This window comes from Mauremys mutica, chromosome 21 (genome assembly GCF_020497125.1).
Source record: "Mauremys mutica isolate MM-2020 ecotype Southern chromosome 21, ASM2049712v1, whole genome shotgun sequence".
NCBI classification, from domain to species: Eukaryota; Metazoa; Chordata; order Testudines; family Geoemydidae; genus Mauremys; species Mauremys mutica.
Genome location: NC_059092.1, coordinates 12517645 through 12536616, shown reverse-complemented (window position 1 = coordinate 12536616; position 18972 = coordinate 12517645). Strand labels below are relative to the sequence as shown.

Sequence of the window (18972 nt, the reverse complement as noted above, 5' to 3'; positions counted from 1 at the left end):
ACAGATCTAGTCCTATTTACAGCTCCAACTCACCTTAAAATCTAATATAAATTTTATTAAAGGATCTTATAAGACACCAGGAAACTGAAAAACAAATAAGATTTGTGAAAGATTTTCCAGCCTGTGGCTGGTAATTACTAGATATGGAGAACAGTTCAAGTTTTGGCTGCATTGCCAGCTCCACAGAATTGGTTACATTGATGAAAAGGGACAATTTCTGGCACCGCTGAATCAGGTGAAACCCTTTGTAGCAAGAGCAGACACTAATTAATCATACTGTCTCTATGGACAGCACCAGTGGAGCAACATGAACATGATCTATTGGCCAGGTTATGTTTTCTGTTGCAGTTATGGTCAGATTTGAGTTTTTCCTTCTTATACTTCAAAAATTAAAATGGTACCTATGCGACATACAGTTTTATATATATATAAAAAATAAAAGAGAAAGCAGGTTTTAATTAATTTTACTCACTGCAGCAGTTATTTCAAATATAACTTGTGAAATGCCATATCAGTTTTGAGTTATATTGGCATTCCAGCGTTAAATCTAGTTGTCCAAAAGCAGTACGATTAGTTGGGAAGGAGCCTTCACCTCCATCACAAGTGTCTTGCTCACCCCCGCCCCATAAGCAGGGGGATTATCACTCTGCTGAGAGAAGCCCTTTTTGAGAAGGAGACTGGTGGTTGCTCAACTTGCATTCAGTTTCAATGGGAGTTTGGCATCTAACTGGCCTCTGTGTCTCTAAAAATCTCACGAACAGAAACCTTAGTTACAAATGACTCTGAAGTTCAAAGAATGACCTTGCCCGTGTGGAAAATGCAGTAAGGCTTGTGCCTTTAAAGGCAGAGATTTATGAGAGACTTACTGCAGATGTGATTGCAACCAAGAAACAAATCTGTATGGAAAGGAAATACAAAAGAAATAGATCTCAATGGTTGGAACAGATGGATCATGAGAGCATGCAGCACTGTAATCCCCATGTTCTGGGCTAAGTGTTCGTTTGGACAAATGTACAGATCTAAGGAAGCTCCATATCATTAAGTGATCTACCACCACCACCAATGTCACAAATACAGGGATATCCTGTATTAGGCCTGTATTTGTGACATTGGTAGTGCTTAGACATAGATGATAAGATGGGAGATCTCAGTTGCAGGTTTAGATTGCCTGTAAGAAATCTAAAGGAGATGGAACACTGCGTATACTGGTGCTAATACTCCCATCTTGACGCCAGTATGAGATCTGGCTCGTACTTTTGCATAGGCCCAAATGGTGGAAAGCTTGCTGGGAGCAAGTGGGGTATTTATGACTTTTGAGAAGCATCATGTGATCTTGGTTAAGACTTGCTGCTGCTCGGCAGACAAGGTGTTTAAGACTCCAATAACTTGGGTTAGGATATAGCTGCGAACTTTGAAGATTCTGTTTACTGGGGAGACTATTGAAGAACTTTGTGGCAGATCTGCTAGGTATGAAAACCCTGGTTTTGGCTTATCTGGGGTTATGAGAATGCTCAATACTACTAAATTTCTGACCTTTTGAATTGCTCTTCCTATTAGTGGGAGAAAGGGAAAAGTGTCTAAAAGTAGATTTGGCTATGTTTGGGTCACAGCCTCCACTCCTATTGACCTCGTCTGTTTCCCTAGTGAAGAACAGCCTTCTTTTAAATTTTCTTCTGGATGGGAACATCTGCACCTGGGGATAACATAGATCCTGGATAGCAGCTGCAATATTCCTTGGTTCAGAGATAGCACAGCATTGTCTATCTGCTTTTGCATTCAGTGTGCTTCCTTTTACATGGAGCACCCTGATTGAAACTAAGTGATTTTCTGTCCAGAACAGCAGCCATAATGCTCCTGTATTTAGATCAACTTTTTGAGTTTCATTTTCTGGTTTATATGCTGCACTTGTCTGGTTGCCCAACTGGCTCAGGAGGTGTTCTGTGAAGTTTTGAAGGGCCAACCTGACCACTTATCTCTAGCAAAAGTTGACACCGTGAAGCCTTTCATACCTTGACCATGTTCCCTGTGAATCCTGAATGTGCTTCCCATATATAAAGGTGGGTGTCTGTGGCCAGGGGTTTGTGGACCAGATTGTGAAAGGAGAATCCTTACATAAGACAGTGGATCCCTCTTGAATGATATTTTCACTTTCCTTTACATTTCCTGTTGGGAATTACTCTATGCCAGTTTAACCATCTCTGAAACTCTCACATGTGTTGTCTTACCATTGGAGTAATCTCCATGCAGGAGACTAGAAGAGACAGAAGCTGCAGGCAAAGGATTGATATCACCCAGTTCCATGACACTTTGGAAATTAGAAACTGGATCATGTTGACTCCTTTCCTGTATCAGAAAGAATATTGCCCTTCTCTTGTCTACCCCAATTCTAGGTGAATGATCTTCCAGAACGGAATTCGGTTTATTAGAAATCTTTGTGCTTGAAACATGGACTGTGTCCTCATATCAACTGACACTGGACATTTGACGTGCCTTATAACTAACCCTGATCTGTTTGATCTCATACACATTGTGACTGAGAAGTTGACAACCAGTTAGTTTTTGTACTTCACATAGGTCATTTTTATAAGGAAGATATCTATATAGCCTTATTGCCCTGGTGATCGCTCTCCTTACGTCTTTGCTGCCACTCTAAGTTATCCTCCTATCACAGAAGGCCCATGTTTGGGATTTTCCCAAGGAAAAAAACAATTCTGGGAGTATAGTCCCCTCAGGAAGATGCTCTGTCCATATATGCTCCATGAAGCTGGGCTGTGACAGTAACCACAGCCTCTCCAGCAGGGGGAGTCCATTTTTTTTTTTGGTCAAGTCAAGTCCAAATTTCTTGCTCAAGGTATAGTCAAGGTCCAGACTCCAGAGGAAATAATAGAAATAATAACAATCATGATAATAAGTAAATACAAATATTTCAGGGTCTGTTCAAAAGCAGCTGGTAGTCCAGATTTGACCTGCAGTCCGCCTATTGACTACCCTTGCTCTCCAGTGTAAACCGATTGCCTAACTTCTGCATGCCTCCAATCAAGAAAGCAAGCTTCCAGAACCAGAGGACAAGGTGCAAGCCCCAATCTACCAGAGATTACCAATATGAGAATACTTTCTTTCCCACAAACAGAAGCGTATTACTTGTCTAATCTCTCTCTCGCCTCACCTCCCCAACGCAAAAACAATCTGTTCCAGAAATCTTAAACCTTGAACAAATAACTGCTCTTCACCATGGGCTTTACGACTCTTTTACGACTGGGTTTTGTTCATCTGTAGATACCTTAACTGCATTCACCCACAAGGATGAAAGAGCAACATTATGGAACTCCCAAAAGCACTGATATTCAGACTGTTAAAACCATTATGTATATTACTTTATCATCTAAATTCCCATGTAACTATCATGGACTTTCAGTTCTATTTCAGCCTCTCTTGTTCCAAAGTTGATATAACACATCTTTAGGATCCACCATGATCTAGGATGGAAATATGTTTTCATAATAATATACTAAGTTCTTAAATAGAGCTCCCCTTCTCCATCAAAAAGTCCTCATGTGAGGAAGGTATTATTCCAACTTTACATATAAAGAACCTGAGGAAGAGAGGTTAAGTAATTTGCCCAAGACCTCAAAGGGAGTCAGTGCCAAAACCAAGATGTGTTTGTACAGTGCTTAGTACAACGGGCTATTGGTTTATGATTGGGGTTCTGAGGAGCTACCGCAATACAAATAATAAATAAAATAATTCAAGGAGTTCCTAGCTCTAAGTCCTGTGCTCAAACCAGGCCTTTTTCTCAGGCAGAAAATAATTAATGAGATTTTAGAAACAGTTACAGTACTAGTGCACTTACCTTCGCTTTCCTCAGAAGGACAAAAGCGTTTTCACCATAGCATAGAATAATTTATTAGCTGAATTCAAATCAAACACTCTTGTTTTGTAAGTGTATCAAAAAGGCACAAAACTGGAAAGCTGTACACAGATAGTATCAAAGACTTTTTTTTTGAATAAATGACATTTTCAAAACAAGCAAAACAACTTTAAAACCTGGTAAAATAAAACTTGCTACTATGTGGCACAGAAAAGGTAGCATCCAGGGCAGTGCTGGCAAATCCTTCAACTCCAGGATCACAATAATCTTTACAGTCACATCATATTAACTGATTAAATTCCAAGTGAAGAATTAAACCTGAACAGCCAAAAGCCTTAGGATTTCAGCAGGATTCAATAACAGAGTTAATATACAGTTCTGTTCATGTACACAGGAAGACTCATGTTTTAACCATGGAGAATTATTACTTTACTAACCGGGGCCCTGAACCTGCAAACACTTATGCAAATGACTAACTCTAAGCACTTGAGTAATTCCATTGACTTTGGTGGGGGTTCTCACATACCTAAAGTTAACTGTGCATAAGTGTTTGGTAGGCCTGCACCCCAAACACAGTTTTTATTCCGCAAGCAAGACCTATAGAAATTAAATTCAAGGACAATCTGTTTATAATTATATCTTAGTTATTAACTAATTAGTTCTAATGTATCTATAAATATGCAACTTGTCTTTTTAATGGCTTAACTTGCACGTTATCTACAGATTATTTCATGTAACAATTACCTTTGCAGCAGAGTTTGATACTCCATGTGTGACATTTCTTATAAGGCCACCAACATTTCCATATTTTATTAGCCCTGACACACCTTCTGAAACATCATTCAGGAGACCCATAGGGTTGCCCAGGAAATCCACCGAGCCCAAAATCCTTGCTGCCTGACTAAGCAGCTCCTATAAAACACAGTTAAATGAAAAACATTATCTACACATCAGATTTCATGGTCAGCAGGGCTAATAGTATTTTAAAAACTACAACATGTTAACATTTGACTCCTGGAAAGAACAAAAAGATGTGAAAGTCAAAACATTATCGTAAGAGCAGAGACATGGTATGTTCTGATTGGTAAAACTATCTAATATGATATCTGCCTACCAGTCTGTCTCTGTTGATCAATTTGAAAAATGGGAACATAGTTTAACTATTTAGCTCTGGAGAAACTAATTCCCGTCAAAGTAAAAAGTATACCAGAACATTAAAGATGGAGGAGCCAGAAGTTAATGATTTCAGCAGAGCTACATTGATAGACTCCAGCTGATTATCTGGCCCCTAACATTCAGTATGATTAAAGAGTATTTATCTTTAAAATGATTAAGCGTTACATATTTATTCATTAAAACAAGGAAAGGAATTTAATATTTGATAAAGAGCTACTAAAACAGAAAAGTTTTAGACTTTTAGTGGATGTCACAATATGATTTATCTGACACTCACCTCTTGAAAGTGCTTAAGGATGTCATTAATGATAAACTCCTTTGTCTCATATGGGTGGACCCTAGTGAATGGATCCAGGTTAATCACTGCATCTTCAAATCGGATTAGAGGAAATCCCAGTGTGCTTTTCAGTGCCTAATTAAATAAAAACTGGAATTACGACTTTTAAGTTCATCTGTACTTCTCCATGATATCTGAATTAACTGATTTCTAAGTAGGCAACAAACAAAATTTATCTAGCAGCTATAACAACTTTTTCCTGATACAGTATATTCGCATTTATCCAAAACCCTATTATCTGAACCTCCGCATTATCTGAATCCCTTTGTTGCTGGGGGACCAAGAAGGGACTTGGATAATGAGAAGGTTTGGATAATAAAGCAGAGATCCCCAATCACAGCTGTGAGAAAGAGGATGACGACAAGTCCCCTACCGGGGAGGCCACCCTGCTACTGAATGGCTCATGCAGCAGTGCAGGGAGCCCTCCGCAGCCCTGCTGTCAAAGGAGTCAGCGAGCTAGTGGGGCATGACAGGGGAGCTGCAGAGGGCTGGTGACACCAGATCTCTGCAGGAATCCCGGCAGGGCAGAGTAGAGCACTGGCCAGGAGTCCCTGCTCTGCCCCACCAGGACTGCAGCCTCACTCCAGCACCTTGCATTTGCAGGGATCGGGTGTCTGCGACCCTAGGGGCAGTGCAAGGAGCCCTCTGCAACCCTGGAGTTAACAGGGCAGAGCAGAGACTTCCTCCTCTTTGCAGTCCGGGGTAGGGAAGGATGAGCCCCCCGGTGTGCGGGTGGGGACTTGGGGAGGCACCCTGCTGTTGAATGACTCCTGCACTCTCAGCTATCCAAATTCCTGATTATTCAGATAAAATCTGAATCCCCCACCTTATTTGGATAATTGGGAGCATACATTAATCACTCTGTAATTATGGCAATAATTTTAGACATCGCCAATATACCGACAACCGATAAATTGTTTGAACCCTATTTGTCCACTGGATAGAGAGTAATTAAGTACACCTCCTGAAATAACAAATCTTCCAACAACTTGACAGGATTTTAGTTTTAAAATAACACGTTTTATAAACTTATTTCTAAGATCCTGTGCTTAATTTTGTATCAGTTGCTTAATTATTCTGATACTTGTTCAAATACACAGAATTAAACAGAACCCGAAGTTTGGGAATTTTCCCTCCATACATATTGGACGGCAGATTAGAGGTTTTCCACTCTTCTGGATGTGTTTGGATGAAGTGATATTTTACCTACACAAACAATTTCCTGGAGGCCACAGGCATTAATATACCTCAGTCTCATCTCTCAACATTATCTGTGTTCAGTGTGATTCACTTACAACTGCCTTCAAATTAACACTGTGAAGGAAATGAGGTGGGTGAGGTAATCTCTTTTATTGGCCCAACTTCTGTTGGAGGAAGAGACAAGCTTTTGAGCTTCAAAGCTCTTCTTCAGGTCCAGAAAAGGTAACCAGAGTGTCATAGTTAAATACCAGGTGGGGCAGATTGTTAAGTGTAAGACATTAACACATGTTGCAAGAAACCACTTAAAATTAAGTAGGCAATTATCACCTTTACAGTCATATGATAAAGGAGGCTTAGATGATTATAAATTGTTGTAATGAGCCATAAAATCAGCATCTCTGTTGAGACCATGATTTCTAGCGTCTAGCAGAGTTATTAATTTAAGTTCCCAAGCTCCTCTTTTGAAGGTGGTTAGCCGGTTCCCTTGAGGAAGAGGACTCATAGGTCAGATATGGGACAATTGCTTTGTGGAAAGTGTTTGCCCATAGGAGACAGGGTGTTTTTTGTCTCTTATTTTTCTGTGTGAGTTCATTCAACAATAGAGAGAGTGTCTGGTTTTACCCAGACAACTATTATTGGGACACTGCAATCAACATTGTGAAGGAAAGGAATTGTGCCAGCAATGAGAATACAGGCCCCATCTTGGTATGTATGTTAAAAGGATATTTAAGGTAGACATGCTGTATCTAAGGCTAAATCTACACTAGAGACTTTACCGCGACACAGCTGTACCGATGCAGCTGTGCCACTGTAAGATCTCTCATGGAGTTGCTCTATGCTGATGGGAGAAGCACTCCTGCCGACACAGTGTGCACACTACTGCTTATGCTGGTGAAATTTAGTGTTTTTTTCACACCCGAGTGGCATACATTTTGCACACATAAGTGATAGTGTAGACATGGCCTAAGCTCATATTTAAAAAATAAAATATAGTCTAATGGTCTATCCATTCACAGGTTGGCTGGGAAGCTGAGGAGCCCTCAGACTAACTAGATGTTTTTATTTGCTGCAAGTTTTTTTTTTTTAATTTGTAGTTCTAGCATTACAAAATTATGCCTAAAACCAATTACAACTCTAATAAAACATTTTAGTCAGAGTTTGCCTTTGCCTTCCTCCAGTAGTTTTAATACATTTTTGATCCTACAACAGCCTGCCCCATATAACTCATCTTCCATAAACTCATTTTCAGAGCTTGTTTTAAGGATACAATAAAAGTAAGGATGTTTGTGTTTTCCCCTCTGCAACCAAACTGATGGGGGTGGGAGCAGTAGAAGCAAGTTTTTATTTTTTAAATAGGATGAAGATAGAAGAGGTCTAAATGGAGGGAGCTTTATGGGGGAAGTCTGAGCACTGGAAGGAAGATGACTGAAGACAGTATTAAAATATATCGGAAAAGTGATATACCTGAAATATTTTTCTCACCTTCGAACTAACACCAAATTTCTGTTTGATTCATAGCACTGATTCTGAAACTTACTCTTAGATGAAGACAAGCTGTAGCAGAACCTTTCCTACCTGTGAACAGAAACCATCTTTGGCAGAACTTTTTCTATTCATGAACTGCAACTCTAGATGATTTATGACTGAAATGAGCGATGGTATCCGTGATGTTACTGCTATCAGTGTCACTACATCTTATATCTAGAAAAGAGTGGGGTTCCATGAAGCCAGTGTCACTTGTCTCCAAAAGTGAATGCTGCCCAAGAGACAAGCATGTTATGGTCTCCTGTCTTACCTTATTTAATGTAAGCACAATAATTTTGGACAAGTGAATTCAGGAAAAGAAATGAAAAGAAAAAAAATGAAGAAACGGCGATGATAACATTGAGATTGAAAAACCTTAGTTGTATATTTGAAAACTTAGTATTTTCGATCTTTTGGAGGTGGGGATTTTTTAAATTAAAAAATCACAGAACTGAGGTATGATGTCAAATACAACAGAAAATGAGATGAAAAGCATCTGAGGAACTGTTTACCTTTTATTTCCTTTTAACAAGAAATTGTAGAAAGGAAATGAAGATTAAAATTAACTTTCATTTCAGTTCCTAGGTGGCATTAGCTGTTGAAACATTTACTAACTTCAAAATTCACACCAAAAACCTAATCCATTGAGACTCTAAGGTATCAAGAAATCTTTGGCATTTGTGTTATATTTTTCTACATTAATCATTGTTACACCCATGTTAAAATGTAAAGTTAAATTAGGTAAAGTGAGTTATTCTGCCATCTGCAGGCCACTAAATTATGTTACACAGCTGGCATAGGTGTGTGTGTTGGGGGCAGGATAAACTAGGAACTAGTCATGTAGCAACTGAATAACTAAACAAATGCAATAGTGTACAAATCTGTCACTTATTTGCACAAGTAGCAAGCAGTTTCCTGCCCATGATCGTTAGATGGTCCATAAAGCAGGTCTGTTGATACAGGTAACTAATAAAAATAATAATCCGTCTGCATTGACTTTGACAAAAATTAGTGCCCAAGGCTTAAAAACATTTGAGGAGGTAGGGAAAATATCTATCAATAGTTTAAAAAATAACTTAGATATAAACCTGTACAGTAAATTCTCTCATTTTCTCCCAAACTATTCTGTACCACACAGGACTGGAACTCCCTTCTCTGAAAATTTCATACATGTTACATAGCCACTGACTGTTTTTATAAGAAAAAAAGTTTATATGCCCAGTTTTCTCTTGAGACAATGCTGGCAGCTGCTGGGACGTATCTTTTTTCACAGTTAACAATACCAGTTTCTTTCTTTAAAGGAAAAGAAAAAAAGGCAAGAGAGACTGTAGTAGGGTCAAAAAAATTCCAGCAAAAGTATTTAAGATCTGTGAAAATACCTTTAGTGTTCTTGCTAAATGCTGCCATTGTTTGATAAGTGCATGTCTCTAAAACAACTTGTCTTACAAAACTGCCTGGCCGGCCAGGCAGTCCTACACACACTACCACTTCCCTCCTCTTCCTCACCCTCAAGAAGATCTGGATGAAGAGCATTCTCTTGTGCCAATACAAAATAAAACAAAACCATCTTACACATTTTACATCCCGTGTTAAACCACAAAGAGTGCCGATAACCTGTTCTTGACTTGCCATTGTTCACAGAACCACTGTTAAAAACAGCCCGTGTGTGGGGATGAATCTCATTTTATTTCCCATGGCTGAGTTTTCCACAGGATTCCAGAGTAACACCTCACATGCCACATTTTTAAAATGTGTCGTTTTTAGCAGTGTTTGTATTAGTGGGGAGAAAACAGTAAATGATCTAAACAGGTTTTCCCATCTTTTATTTTTATTATTTAATTTTACTTTGTGTCCATTTAAAAACAAAGTCAATTTTGACTTCATTTGTTATTGATATTATTTTCAAAGCACTATTAATTTATTTTCTGCACACTGTTGGCATTTCTACCAGAAATGGTGTCAGGTTTTTTTGGTTTAATCAGATGGTCTGAACTCCCTTCCCCTTGCTTTAATTTTATGGTGATGTACACAAAAAGGGTTAACGGTGGAAAGGTCAGCCTTCCCCATCATTTCAGGTGGCCAGTAAAGCTGGTCAGGGAACGACACTTCTATTTCATGACAATTTTCAAGGTTTGGAAATTTGTTTTCATTGTGCACTGGTTTTTGCAAAATGAAACTGTGATAAAATGTCTGTTTTCAGAGCAAAAAGTTGGGTTTTCAATCTCTCTCATCCATCCTGAACCTGTGAAATCTTCCCATCAACATCTTTTTTTTGACAAAATGGCAGTTTTTGACACACACACACACACACGGCAAAAAGTGTATGACCAGCACTAGCAACCAGTTCTCTAACATCTCTCTGAATTCTCATATTACAGTCACTCTTCTGTGGTCCCCTCCTCTTCTTATCCACGTGCTGCTCCCTACAGTTGAGGAGCTTGCCTTGTTCATTCTATATTCCTCATTCCCTCCAGACACAGACTATTCCTTTCTTGCCATCTCTTTAGAGTCTGACATTAGCTTGACATTCTCTATACATCATTAAGAGGCCATTCTGAATTAAAGAAGCCTTCAGTTAGTTAGATGCTATGTTACCACATTTAACTCTGATTCTATAATTAAAGACAATGGGGTCCCTCCCATCAGTGTAACAGAGCAGAATTCAGCTGAGAATCAAGCAGCTCAGAGACACGGTTGAGCTCCTGCGGGTTTACTTTCCCTTCTGCTGGAAATTTTCTGCTTTCTGTGCTAGCAAAAGTTATACAAGTCTCTTGAAGCAGACACTGCAAAATATGTAGCAGGAAAAAGGCACAACTGGTGGTAACTTTTTTTTTTTTCTTCCAGTTCAAGATACCTCCAGAGCAATATGAGCCAGATGACCCTGGGGCCTGCCTCATACTGGGGCTGCTACCTGACTCTGAATTAAAGAAGCTCACAGATCTAATCACTGCAGTAAGCAAAAGATGAGCTACAAGAAACTATTGCAGAGCTTCTTACAACTCTCAGTTTTAGGTACAGACATTTTATATAGACGGTAAAATGGAAGCACTAATAGCTACCCAAAGATCCACTGCTCATTTAATGATTTTCCTCAGGCCTTTAAAGAATTTAAGGGCAGACTGTATGGCAAGAACTTCAGAGTGGTGAGATTACTATGTAAGTGGATTCCTAAAACTCTGACACTACAACTTCTCTTGAATTCAATTAGCTGGATTTGGTAAGTTCTATGCTAATGAAGAACTGCATGAAAAGAAAACCTGAGCAAAATCCATCACTTGTTCTCCTTTATACCTGCGTAAAGTGTGTGGGGGAAGAGCCTGAAAGAGAAGAGAACTATCTGAAATCCCATTCATTGGTGAATTCTTATTCCTATTGGTGAACTGGCATTTCCTAGTGACATTCCAAAAACGTATTAAAGCATCGTGACTCATACAGATGTTAAACTAGTTAGTACTAAAATCTTTTTGTGTCGGACTGCATATTACTTGCATTGGTTGTACATCTTATCTCTAGAAGAATCCAATGGTTTTATGGACCAGCATGTCAGAGGCATCCAGGAAAGACAGAGGAAACTGCTTCAAAATCCTCTGAGATGCGATTGTGCTATTTATTGCAATTGAATGTACTTTTATAAATCAACTTCTGTGAAATAAAGGCACTAGCTTTAAATTACAGCGTATGCTGGTCTTACTTGTGTTAGTGTTCAATCTAAGGCTAGGATTTATCCATTTTTAGTTACCCTGTATTATTGCTTTTTAGTTTTTGAGCGTGTGTGTGTGAGAGAGAGTGTGAGTGTGAAAGAATTTCATGGATAACACACGCTCCTGCTGATATTAATATTACAAAGCATTTCACTAAGCAGACGTTATTCATTCAACCCCAGTTGCATCAGTTGCTACCACTTGATCCCTATGTACATATATCTTGTTTTAACTACTGATGACAACAACGCATTTAAATTTGTGCAATAGGTATTTTTCTATTGATAATATAGTGAAGGCACGCCTATGCTCCTTACTATAACCAGTGAGCTTTAAACCTCCAGGCTTTAGGCTGTTGCATCAAGAAGTTAATATGCGGTGTTGGAACAATGAGCCTCTGAGTCTACTGCTCTAAGAAAGCTTGTACAAGATGTTCCAATCTAGGAAGATGCTGCATAAGCAGAAACAGAGAGCAGCAAGTTAAAATGTACACATTTTTCTCCCAAAGTAAATCTATCTAGTTAGAAAGATAGTAGATCTAATGAGGTGGTGTGTGCACTGGCTTACCTTGAGGTCTAGAGGTAGTTTGTTGGAAGTGAAGACACTCAACTTTATCTGTGGCACGTTGATTTTAAGATTTTCAAAGTAGTATCGCTTCTGAGCCCCACCTTGATCAGCGGTCTTTTCGTGGAGGTTTTCGTCATACTTTTCAACCTCTGCTATCAAAGCATAACATAGGAATAAAAATCAGGTAATTATGAAAGTATACAAAACTATGAATGTGTATTTTATAAATAGTTATGAGCTTTCTTAGCTGAAGATTACAAACGGATTCAGCTTGTAATGTATGAATCAAGACTTCCCCATGCTTGTTGGCATTTCAGCCTAGAGCTTTCATTTGGACTCATCTCTACTCAATACATCTGCCTCTGATGTGAGAGAAACCTCACAGTTTAGTGCTTTCACCTCAAACCTTGACTCCTCACTTGTAGCTAGTTAATACAAATGATGGCACCCAGACACCTAACTTGTGTTAGGTCTTCAGACCTTAGTCTTCAGACTAAGGTCTTAAGACCTTAGTCTTCAATCAGTAGTTTGCTTTCACTTCTGGTTTGTGTGTACTGAGGCAGACAGACAAAGTAGTACACAAATATTTTATAACTACACAACCTTCCCTGGTTTTGAGAGACAGTCTCTTAAGGGAGCTACATTTAGGAAAGTAAATATGAAGTTTGGCAAATAAATCTGTTCTCTTTTTGCTTCCTTCAGACTTTCTTATATATCGAGGTTTTGAAATAATGTATTAAGTACTTGACATTGATATTGACTTTAGACTTCTTGCCCCAACTAGAATGGAAATTGAGAAAATCTCTATGAAAAGAATTAAAACCTGTTACAAATAGCATCTTGTGTGGTTCTGTCAAAAGAACAGCTATTACCAGAGTATGGTGAGGGGGCAAAGAAATAGTTTGCTATTTAAAAAGCCCTTTATGTGAAAATACTGGGGAATAGACAGTGGTAGCTACAGGCTGAGGGGGGGACCCTGACATCAGCCCCCGCCTCCCTCCCTGGGCTCTCTGCACAGCAGTCACACACACACACACACACCTGCCTCTGTGTTCAACAGCACAAGCATTCCACATTAATGGTTTGCACTGTGTCCCAGAGCAGATCAACCCAGCACGCAAAGGCTGTCAGAAACACCGCTTTGAAAGGGGAGGGGCGTGTGTCTTCAGGGCAGCCGAGTTCAAAACAATAAGCAGAGCAGTCACTTGAGGCATTATGGGACAGCTCCGGAGGCTAATTACAGCACAGAAAGCAATCAAGTGCCTACACCGGCAATAAAGTCCTGGAGCCTCTGCACAAACAGCCTTACGACTCTTGTCAAGGTGGGTTTTTTTTTTTGCAGCTCTGCAACTGAGGAGTTTCTGCGCTCAAAGTGGCTTGGCAGTACGTACACATCTGCAGTTTAAGCACAAAAAGCTGCTTTACCGCGCAGAAACTTGCCCGTGTAGATAAGCCCTCAGGCAGAGATGTGTTAAATGGATCATGTGGGAAAATGAAAATGAATCAAAACCCCGGAGAATATATGCCAACTAATTCAAATGATTAGTAAAGTCAGTGAGACTCATTGAGCTTCCACAAATATTACACACCTTGTTTAAAGCATCATATAAGAAAAAGATTCCCAAAATAACAAAAGACAGACTACTAGAACTAAAGATAAATTATTAGTCTGCCAACCAACAAAAATAATTTAACTAATCTCCAGCAAGAAATAGATTTCTTTGCCATAGTTGAGAATCTTGCTCCTGATCTCAGTTACACTGATTGTCTAAATGGGGAATTCTGGGACAGATTGCTGTGAAATTTTGTTACTTTGGAAAGAGAATCTCCTTTTTGCTCTGGAAGAAATTTCTACAGCACGTTGACAAATGCAATATGTAAATACCAAGCAGGCTGAAAAACGAAGTGTTCCCCTTTATGGATTCCTTACAATGAATCAAGATGACCTCAAAGATTTTTGTTTTTACCAACAGAAATAGTACTTCACCTCTGGAGTAAAAGGTTCTCTTTTCCCTCTTATTTCTGAAGAGCACAAACAAGCTGTGGTATAAAATGAGGCAGTAACCTTAGCTTCAATCCTCTTTTTCCTACCCTCAAACTGAAGAGGGAAAGGATACAATATCCTCCTTCGCCTCCCTCACTTCAGTTTGGGGAAGACAAGAGGTGAAAAACAGCTCAGGTTACCGCCTCATGTGACTATTAAACTTCTAAAGATCTTGTTGGGGCCTCCAGAAAAGAGAACAATTTCCAGTATTTCAAATACAAATGATACAAGCTGCTTCTTTCTTTCTAGAGTTAATGAGACCATCTTTATAAATCATAAAGCATTTCTAATTGTTTTGTCATATACATTTAAGCACTTACTAAGTTTAGCCATATTTTTGTCTGCACTGTTGATGACATGTGAGAGTCTTTTAAGCAAGGTCTAGTTTGTACACACAGTGTGATCTCTTTACAGCAAAGAACCAATGAGAACAAAGAAACAAGAGAGCAAAAGCAATGCAGTAAACTGAGAGGAAGGATAGTCCGATTGCAAGGGTACTAGCTTGAGAGCTAGTAGACCAAGTTTTAAAACTCTGCTCTACCAGAGGCTTCCCATATGACAAGGCAAATTCACTCACTCTTTTTGTGCCTCAGTTCCCCATCTTTAAACAGGGGATAACAGCACTGCCCTACCTCACAGGTAGAACTACATTCAAGATTGTGAGGCACTTAGCTACTAGAATGGGCTTGTCTACACTTGGAAATTTACAGAAATAGCTACTCAGGAATAGTTGTTTTGATATGTTTGTATAAGAGTATCCACACAGGGATTTATGCCAAATTAATTATTTCAGAATAATTACACCAAAATAAGTATTCCAGAACTGCTATTTCAGCAAATTTCCAAATGTTGATAAGCCTCCAAATAGATAGATGCCTCTCTAATCCTCCTATGAGATTAAAACATTCCAAGGTCTGTTTTGCTTCAACTAAGAGCAAGAAACCTTTTTATTACACTTAAAGCCAAGGGTATGGATGTCACAAGTTAAGAGGTCAGGGACAGCCAAAAAGTCTTCTGAATTAACCAAGAGGAAGTGTCCCAGCAACAAATGAATAAAGATCCAATCTCTAGCCTTGAGTTTGTTTAATAAACAAAATTGCTGAACAAAGTGGTTGGCTAAATAACAACATTTCTTTCATCCTAGTTCAGCTGAATCCAGATACAGGAACTGAAGAGGAATATTAAACTTCTTCCCCTAGGGACTCAGCTCAACTGTGCACTGGACAATAAAATGTTCTATGAGTCATTCCCCAAATCTTGGAACGAACACTGTACAGTATGTAAGCTGCTATTGACACATCTTAGCTTTCCAGCTTTTTACAATGGAAGTTTCCAGGCTGTCAAAGGCTTTCAAGTTAACAGTGGAAATTGCCAGGCATTTTGAACTAATTCTGTATGCAGACAGCAGGGATACAATAAAATCTGCATACTGTGGAACTGACCTTGTAACTTTATACTGTACCTGATTCTGACTGATCATAGCCAAAGAAACTCAATAGTTTCAGGAGTAGTTTCTCCTCAATTTGGATTGTGAACCTCCGAGCTGTGACCATCAGATGCTACAGAGACAAATATATCTCAATTGACATTGTGAACAACAAATATTCTCCATCTACCCTCATTAACAATGAAAATCTATTGTAACTTGACACAGTTCTTTTATTCATAGGGTTTCATAATAAGATTCCCACTTTTTCCCTCTACAGTTACAAGAAATCTGCAGTGAACTGTATTTGGTTAGTTCTTATAACTATCTGTGCTTAATTACTAAATGTTAAAATTGCAAAGTTATTACCGTCCAAGGGACTCTGACATTGCAATCAGCTATTTTTGAAATATGTCAAAATTAATGCAGGCTTACTTTGAAGGTTTAAGTTTCATAGTAGGCCTTAAGAACCAACCTAGTTTTGTTACTGCTGTGTAGGCTAGGATTAGTAAATAATGTTATATATAAACTATTAACATTTGTAATTATGCTTTTAAATGAGGGCTGATGCTACAAGGTGGCACCTGTTCATCGCAAGGACCAGGGAAAAAAATTTCCCATTATATACATTATGTAAAGAATAGCACAGTTGATCCTGCCCATTCATTATGGTAGGTGTGTGTGTGGGGGGGGGGGGGGGGTGTCTCAGTTCTCTGGGGCATCAGCTAGTGGCTTGAAGGCTAGATTCTAGACTTGAAGCACTAAAGGTCTGGTCTAATTTGGCAACTTCTGCAATTCCATGTACTGTTATATGTAATAGTCTTCAGATGACTAATTAAACTCAGGACCTTATTGTCATTCTTGATGGTGCTGGGGTGGAATTTAAAGATATTAACTTTTTTTTTTGGAGAAGAGCAGAAGATGACCCTAGGGTCCTGGCCAATATTCTCTCCCTTAATAAACCAGGTTCTAAAATTTAAGGGAGAGCTATTAAAGAAAGTTAAATGGCTCCCACATTTGCCCACAAAGTCACTGCACTGTTATCAACTCATCAACCGCAATGTACTTTAGGATACTTAGAGCATTAAAGGTATGAATGAGAAAGGTCCTTTCAGCCACAAAAAACTAGTACATCTGCACATTTGATTGAATTTAGACTACTTACAGTTTAAAAACTAGGAATAGGTAAACACACTCTTAATAAACACGATGTCACTTGAAGGCTACAATCAAACTGGATTACCTTGTATATATCAGTTAGTGCATTCTTACTGGGAAATTTCATTGCATTTAATTGCACTGCGGGGCCTGTCTCAATTGCTTCATTTTCATTGATTTGGGGTGTCAGAAAGAGCATGAAAGGCTGCGTGGTGCCAATGAGCTGATTATCCACCTGCAGAAGTAACAAGAAAGCAGAAGACTGTGACAGCTCCTCAGCATACACAATGAAATCTAAGCTCTCTTTTTAAATTGAAAGATAAACGTTTGCAAAAGGGGTGGGGTTGTTTGTCTCGCGAACAGCAGACACACAGAACACACTATGCACATTTCATTTTTCTTATTCATCATTAAAATCCTTCCGCAAGTGTTCAGAAAATACCTCTCCTTTGCCAATGTTGTTACAACTAGCAACATATACAAATGTGCATGAGTATCTTGAAATGCTAGACACCATTAGGTAGTAGAAAATAGATCCTTAATAAGCTCAGCAGGTTGGATCTGAATTTTTAAAGGCATAAATCATAAAGCATTTTTTGACAAAAGATACACAGAATTAAACTGCTTCCCAGTTTTAAGTCTGCTTATGATACCCACCCTTTTTCAATTTACACACGGTATTCTATAAACACACACAGCTGTCATTAACAGAACTTAAATATTACAAATGGGCTTAGAAATACTTGGAAGTGTTTTATTTTCTCAAAAATGAGGCCAAATTGGACAAATTGGTTCCTGAGCCGTGAATATGAAACACTACAATGGAAGAAGAGTAAAGTGGCACCCCCTAAAGGCCAAGACCTAAATTCTCCCCTCTCAGACAAAACACCATCTGAATAAAAACTGCAAGAATGTCTCTTAAGCTTCTGTCCTACTTTGACCTATGTATGGTACTATACGTACCACTGCTACCACCTTCAGTGGTTGAGTTCTCATTTTTTAGCTATAGCACCTGATGATTTTTGTATAATAGAGAACAGAATGGGGAGAAAGTTTTTTGCAAAGTTTATGCACGTTACAAAGATTCTGACTCATACAACAACTACAAATAAAAAGGAATGGAAAGACTAAAGCAATAACTAGATTAGTGTCTCAACTACTAGTATATGACAGAGGACAATGAAAAAGCACAGGTGCAAAACATTACCACTGGATCTGTGAGCAAACAAAAAGAGGAAAGAATAGACTGAATCCTAATGTTTTACCTGATTGATTTAGGGTAGTGAACAGACATTTTGACCAGGATAGTAGAGCAAAATTCTGCTCTTATAAGAAGGTGACTATGACACCTTTAATGTTGATATGCTGCAGACCAGACCTGGGTTTTTATTGTTTCATCTGAAACACATCACCTGTCCCTAAGCATTGTAAACTGCACAACAAATCACTACTTTATTACATATGGACACACAAACATCCATTGCATCCTTACATAAATTATGAAAATAAATGCACAAATTTGTTCCAAAAATAAGTTACCTGTACATCCTGTATACTGAGCTCAAGCACCTGACTGGTTGATAACTGTGTGTAGTGAACATTAATTCCAGTGAGGCTTGCAAACACCAGCTCTTCAGGGACTTTGTTAACTAAAGATAATCCTATTCCACCTTCTAATTTCACTAGCACCTGAAAACACAAAAACAATTAAAAAAAATTCTAGATGTCATGCGCGCGCACACACACGCACACACACGGCCAGTGCATTTATTTAACTGTTTTAAAAATATACTCATTGCTAGCCAAGTCTTCAAATACATATAGAGGTCCTAAACTATACAACAAGCTTGTGTGACAAGCTGAATGACCTGCTACTTTCACTGCTGAAATTCAGTTTAGAGTTTGGGGTTGTGACATGGAAAAACAACAGAGTAAGAGGTCTGAATAGTGATGAAGATTTATAAAGGACAA

The 18972-nt window shown here is 38.7% G+C and overlaps 1 protein-coding gene across 1 annotated transcript in view; it reads right to left on the bottom strand.

The window, feature by feature from the left end:
• The window catches only part of VPS13D (vacuolar protein sorting 13 homolog D), a 185819-nt gene that overhangs the window by 67998 nt on the left and 98849 nt on the right, over window positions 1-18972 (bottom strand). The window contains exons 60-65 of the mRNA XM_044995998.1: window positions 18541-18690; window positions 17087-17236; window positions 15880-15976; window positions 12374-12525; window positions 5322-5456; window positions 4613-4780 (exon numbers count right to left, since the gene is read on the bottom strand). Of these exons, the coding sequence (XP_044851933.1) occupies window positions 4613-4780; window positions 5322-5456; window positions 12374-12525; window positions 15880-15976; window positions 17087-17236; window positions 18541-18690 (852 nt within the window). The remainder of the gene's footprint in view (window positions 1-4612; window positions 4781-5321; window positions 5457-12373; window positions 12526-15879; window positions 15977-17086; window positions 17237-18540; window positions 18691-18972) is intronic.